Consider the following 5,801-nt stretch of genomic DNA (forward strand, 5'->3'; position numbering starts at 1 on the left):
TTCTCGTGCCCCTGGCTACACTTAAAGGGGGTCTACTTTGCGGTGCTTTGCCGTCCGCCCATCGGCACCCATAGTCGGCCTTCTTCACAGCAGCAGCACCCAACCTCCATGGAGGATTTTGCTCGTGCCCCTGGCTACACTTAAAGGGGGTCTACTTTGCGGTGCTTTGCCGTCCGCCCATCGGCACCCATAGTCGGCCTTCCTCACAGCAGCAGCACCCAACCTCCATGGAGGATGTTTCTCGTGCCCCTGGCTACACTTAAAGGGGGTCTACTTTGCGGTGCTTTGCCGTCCGCCCATCGGCACCCATAGTCGGCCTTCTTCACAGCAGCAGCACCCAACCTCCATGGAGGATTTTGCTCGTGCCCCTGGCTACACTTAAAGGGGGTCTACTTTGCGGTGCTTTGCCGTCCGCCCATCGGCACCCATAGTCGGCCTTCTTCACAGCACCACCTGCCCTGCTGGAGGTTCACACTTTAACTTTTTTTACCCTCTTCTACCTTACAAATCATCCCACACTTGAGCACTCCTCACTCGGACTAAACACCTACATGCTACCACCAGAACCAGAATATCGTGCCCCTGGGGATCTTAAAAGAAGAAAACCCATAGTGGGATTAAAAACAGAACACTTAGTAATTTTAACAAACTTTATTTACAGTAATATTGACAGTAATAAATAAATTCAAACAGGATATAACGTATTTACAAGGGGACTGATTACAACAACACACTGCATATTTACAAGTTGATCACTGGCAACAGTGGGTGAAGTTGGGGCAGAGTATGGCACCCTCTCTTCACCCATGTCTGAGGGGTTGTGTTCGGCCAGTGACTGGTCCCTCTTCGGGACATGTCTTGGTAGGGAGTCTTGGTAGGGAGCCGGGCTGTGCTCCTCTCCAGAGTTGTCACTGTCGATGTCAATACCCGCAAAAGTGTCTTCATTTCCCGCTGCTGCTGCTGCTGTCGATGCCGCCGCCGCTGCTTGAAGTGACTGTGTGAAGAGCAACCGAATGTCCGCAGCCTCCTTCAAAGAAGGATTATTCGCGTAAAATTTGTCCGCAGTTGCAGTGTTGTGACACATGAAATCACTCACTCTTTGGCGGTTGCCTTTGTCTTGAAACCTCTTCGCATTATCGGCGTGGACTGTGCGGAGGTCGGTGAAGTTAATGGGACTGCGGAGCCCCACATCAGCCCATGCCAACCTCAGGGAGTAGGCAAGCTTCCTGAACGGGTTCTTCCCCTCTGTGTACAGAAAGTAACGGCTCTGGGTGCAGGTCAGCGTACCCTTAATTTCCAGCCACCTCTTCATCCATCCAAATTCTTCTACGGTGAGGTACAGCTGCGCCTCCCCGAACGCGTTGGCCGTCTTGTGGTTACTTACCTGTTATGACAGAGATAGAGAGTGTCAATACAATGTCAATCATGCATATAACTGCCAGAATAAATACATTGATTAATAGCACTCACATGAACCAGGTAGCCGAAGGCAGTGCCAGTTGTATCCGCCTTTCGGACCTCGGCGTTGGTCATGTTGGAGTAGACCCCCGGACGGTGGCCATAAATGCAGCTCCAATGAAGAGTCATATACCCATAGAGCAGTGTCCGGGTCGCGGTAGTCGGATTGCTGGCCATCACATCCAGGAGCTGAGGGATGCGAGTGGTGGTCGAAGTCAAGCATGTCATTAGGTCGTTGTGGCTCGGCAGACCTTCCATCTTGTCACGCTTCACTTGCATCTGGTGGATAAGTACTTTTCTCTTCAGGGACTTCAGGATGGCAACTACTTCCCGTTTGATTAAAATCATGTCCGTTTGGCTGAGCCTGCTCCCCTTGCACGGTGTGTCGGCCATGTACTTGAGAAAGTGTGATATATTCTTGATGTAGAAGTCGGAGGTCGTGACCTGAAGGCTTGACTTCATCAGGCTCCGGGACCACCCGCGTATCCTCTTGAGATCCCTCAAAAAGAGCCAGTCAGACAGGCGATTGAAACCGTGTGCCATGAAACTGAGGAACGACTTCACTCTGCTTAGTTTGGAGACTGTGTTTTCCTGGAGCCTCACTGGTGGGTCGATACCTGCATAATGCTCCCGGTATCCTTGCAGATACTCCTCTGTGAAATATAAACAGTACTTTAATGACAACACATGATGTGTTACAGAAACTGCATGTGTCACATAGCCAAAACACTTACCCATGATCCGTGGGAATGTTATGTCCCGCATTATATTTCCCCGGCCCCTGCCCCGGAACCAGGGGGAATTTATGGGAGGGGAGGTTGACGAGGCCTCGGTATGGATGGATGCAGGCTCTGAGGAGCTGGGTGAATGGGTGTGAGAGCCAGTGGGGGACTTGCTGCAGGCGGGAATGGGAGACGTGCTGCAGGCGGGAATGGGAGACGTGCTGCAGGCAGGAATGGGAGACTTGCTGCAGGAGGGACCTTTCGACTTGGACAGCCTCGTTGGTGTCGACTCTGGTCGGGGTCGTTTCTTCAGAATGACCCGCTCTCGTTCCTCCCCATCGAACGCGGGCATGTCCCCGGCCCGCTGATCCATCCTCTGTCGCTTGTCCTTTATCCTCTGCTGCAACTTGCAGCGCAGGGATTTCACCTCAGCAGCATATATGTCCCGCTGAGCCCTCACTGCGTTAGCCTCCAGCCTCCATTCTTTGCAGTCCGGGTTGTCACATTCATTCACCGGGGACAAGGGTGGAGGTTGTGACAGTATATCGTCGTCTGCCACCGTGTCAACAGCCCAAGCGGTAATCATTTCTATTGTGGGGTTTGTCATTCGGAGTTCATAAAGCTCCTTCTTGGCCACTGTCATTTTCATTTGATTTTGAACCACATGTAGTTCCTCCCGGGCCAGCTCAACATGGTCTCTGGCCAAGTGGCGATCCAGCCTTGTGCCGTGGTACTCGCATCCCAGAATGGTACAGGGATGGAGCCTAATGTTGGTCCGTCCGTTGGCCAACAACAGCAGAATTTTTCTTTCATCCAAGTTACGCACACCATGGTTCCTCTGTAGGTGCTTGCTCAGGGCACGGTAGGAGCTATTGCAGATCGGACAACGGACCGCCATCCGACCTGTATTCTTGAGCATTTCGGTACCGGAAAATGTCACCAGAATCGTGGGTAAAAAAGAAGGAAGCGTGAAAAGACTCACGAAAGACGCACTCAGCTTATTTTCAAATCTGTGTTTGTTTTCATTTGCATCATGGTGCGGTGTCCCATTTAGGCACTCGTTAGGCGGGCAGAGATCCCTGTAATCTCCCCTCACGTTCCTCCAGAGTCTGATTCTCCCAAAGGATACCCGACAGTTTCGGGTACGACCCAGAGGGCGCACGGTGGACGGCCAGGGCGAGGCCGCCACACCGCGCTGGAGTCAGGGTCCCGGTGAGGCGCAGGACGGAGCACCCGGCAGTAGCCTCCAGCAGACCCCCGCGCGGTTCCCTCATCCCTCAGAAGAGGTGGAGAGGCGGAGGGGTGGGTCTTTTCATCTGCTGGCGGGTTGCCGGGATAACAGTATCCTCCGGGGAGGCATTGAACCCTTCTCAACTGCCCCCCGGAGGAGGCAGGGGAGTCAGGTACCCAGAGGGTGGACGGCCAGGGCGAGGCCGCCACACCGCGCTGGAGTCAGGGTACCGGTGAGGCGCAGGACGGAGCACCCGGCAGTAGCCTCCAGCAGACCCCCGCGCGGTTCCCTCATCCCTCAGAAGAGGTGGAGAGGCAGAGGGGTGGGTCTTTTCATCTGCTGGCGGGTTGCCGGGATAACAGTATCCTCCGGGGAGGCATTGAACCCTTCTCAACTGCCCCCGGAGGAGGCAGGGGAGTCAGGTACCCAGAGGGTGGACGGCCAGGGCGAGGCCGCCACAACCAGAGAACCAGAAAAAAGGGGTGAAATGGGAAAAAAGTACCCCAAAATAGTGTTCCATAAGGCGGGTAGAGTCCCCTGACAACTCCCCATACCTTTCTCCAGGGTGGGAACAAGTTTAAGTCAACTTTTGGAAGAACCAGAGAAAAGGGTGAAAATGGATAAATTGTATCCGAAAATAGTGTTCCAAAAGGCAGGTAGAGTCCCCTGACAACTCCCCATACCTTTCTCCAGGGTGGGAACAAGTTTAAGTCAACTTTTGGAAGAACCAGAGAAAAGGGTGAAAATGGATAAATTGTATCCGAAAATAGTGTTCCAAAAGGCAGGTAGAGTCCCCTGACAACTCCCCATACCTTTCTCCAGGGTGGGAACAAGTTTAAGTCAACTTTTGGAAGAACCAGAGAAAAGGGTGAAAATGGATAAATTGTATCCGAAAATAGTGTTCCAAAAGGCAGGTAGAGTCCCCTGACAACTCCCCATACCTTTCTCCAGGGTGGGAACAAGTTTAAGTCAACTTTTGGAAGAACCAGAGAAAAGGGTGAAAATGGATAAATTGTATCCGAAAATAGTGTTCCAAAAGGCAGGTAGAGTCCCCTGACAACTCCCCCTACCTTTCTCCAGAGTCGGAAAAAGTCTAAGTTAACTTTTTGGAAGAACCATAAAAAGGGGTGAAAATGGATAAAATGTATCCCAAAATAGTGCCTCTTGAGGCGGGTAGAGTCCCCTGACAACTCCCCTTGCATTCCTCCAGACACCAGTTTGAAAACTTAAAGTTTTGTGAGAACCATGATTGGGGGTCCTCCAGGCAACAATTTCATCCGATCCAAAGTGCTCATGAGGCGGATACATTCCTCCATGATTTCCCCATCATGTGAAAATAGCTCGTTTTTTTCTAAGTGCTCTCAAAAACCGGGTTTCCGATTTCGTGCAGATGGTAGCTTGGAAAAGATGAATGAAAATTTTGGACGGAGGAGGGGAGCTCTCGTTTCCCCTCTCCGTTGTAAATTGCAACGGGGGAGTGCAAAAGTCTCCGGGGCTTCGTTCCGAAGCGCCGAAGACTTGACCCCCTCCCCCGTTGGCACTTAGCCGTTTTTCAAGAATTTTCAAAAACTTCATTTTTGATTATTTTAACATATAATTGACCGTTTTCTTTACTTTTTTTTGCTTTCCACGGGTGGAGGCACATGGCAGGCCGCATATGAGCTTCCAAATTCGGCCTGGAACGTCCGGGAATTATGGGTTAAGCTCCATATACTGACGACTCCCATTAAAAGTGATTGAAATGTACAGGAATCTGTCCATTTCAATCACATTTGACGACGCATGCAGGGTGACCCTGGCTACACTTAAAGGGGGTATACTTTGCGGTGCTTTACCGTCCGCCCATCAGCACCCATAGTCGGCCTTATTCACAGCAGCAACACCCAACCTCCATGGAGGATTTTGCTCGTGCCCCTGGCTACACTTAAAGGGGGTATACTTTGCGGTGCTTTACCGTCCGCCCATCAGCACCCATAGTCGGCCTTCTTCACAGCAGCAGCACCCAACCTCCATGGAGGATGTTTCTCGTGCCCCTGGCTACACTTAAAGGGGGTATACTTTGCGGTGCTTTACCGTCCGCCCATCAGCACCCATAGTCGGCCTTATTCACAGCAGCAACACCCAACCTCCATGGAGGATGTTTCTCGTGCCCCTGGCTACACTTAAAGGGGGTATACTTTGCGGTGCTTTACCGTCCGCCCATCAGCACCCATAGTCGGCCTTATTCACAGCAGCAACACCCAACCTCCAGTGGAGGATGTTTCTCGTGCCCCTGGCTACACTTAAAGGGGGTATACTTTGCGGTGCTTTACCGTCCGCCCATCAGCACCCATAGTCGGCCTTATTCACAGCAGCAACACCCAACCTCCAGTGGAGGATGTTATCATGCC

General features: G+C 52.0%; 1 protein-coding gene across 1 annotated transcript; it reads right to left on the reverse strand.

Moving 5' to 3' along the window:
• Positions 1 to 636: 636 nt before the first annotated feature.
• On the reverse strand, positions 637 to 3,741 carry LOC139435453 (uncharacterized). Its single transcript, XM_071206117.1, has 3 exons — positions 2,193 to 3,741; positions 1,471 to 2,111; positions 637 to 1,384 (listed from the first exon to the last, which is right to left on the reverse strand). Exons 1-3 carry the CDS (start codon positions 3,097 to 3,099, stop codon positions 686 to 688), a joined length of 2,247 nt encoding a protein of 748 aa, XP_071062218.1. The 5' UTR covers positions 3,100 to 3,741; the 3' UTR covers positions 637 to 685.
• Positions 3,742 to 5,801: the final 2,060 nt, after the last annotated feature.

Source organism: Pseudochaenichthys georgianus, chromosome 16 (genome assembly GCF_902827115.2).
Source record: "Pseudochaenichthys georgianus chromosome 16, fPseGeo1.2, whole genome shotgun sequence".
Taxonomy (NCBI): Eukaryota; Metazoa; Chordata; class Actinopteri; order Perciformes; family Channichthyidae; genus Pseudochaenichthys; species Pseudochaenichthys georgianus.

Coding starts and splice junctions, on each gene's coding strand:
- LOC139435453 (XM_071206117.1), bottom strand. CDS start 3,099: ATGCTCAAGAATACAGGTCGGATGGCGGTCCGTTGTCCGATCTGCAAT. Junction 2,112..2,192: donor AACATTCCCACGGATCATGG/GTAAGTGTTTTG, acceptor TATATTTCACAG/AGGAGTATCTGCAAGGATAC. Junction 1,385..1,470: donor CCTTCGGCTACCTGGTTCAT/GTGAGTGCTATT, acceptor CTGTCATAACAG/GTAAGTAACCACAAGACGGC.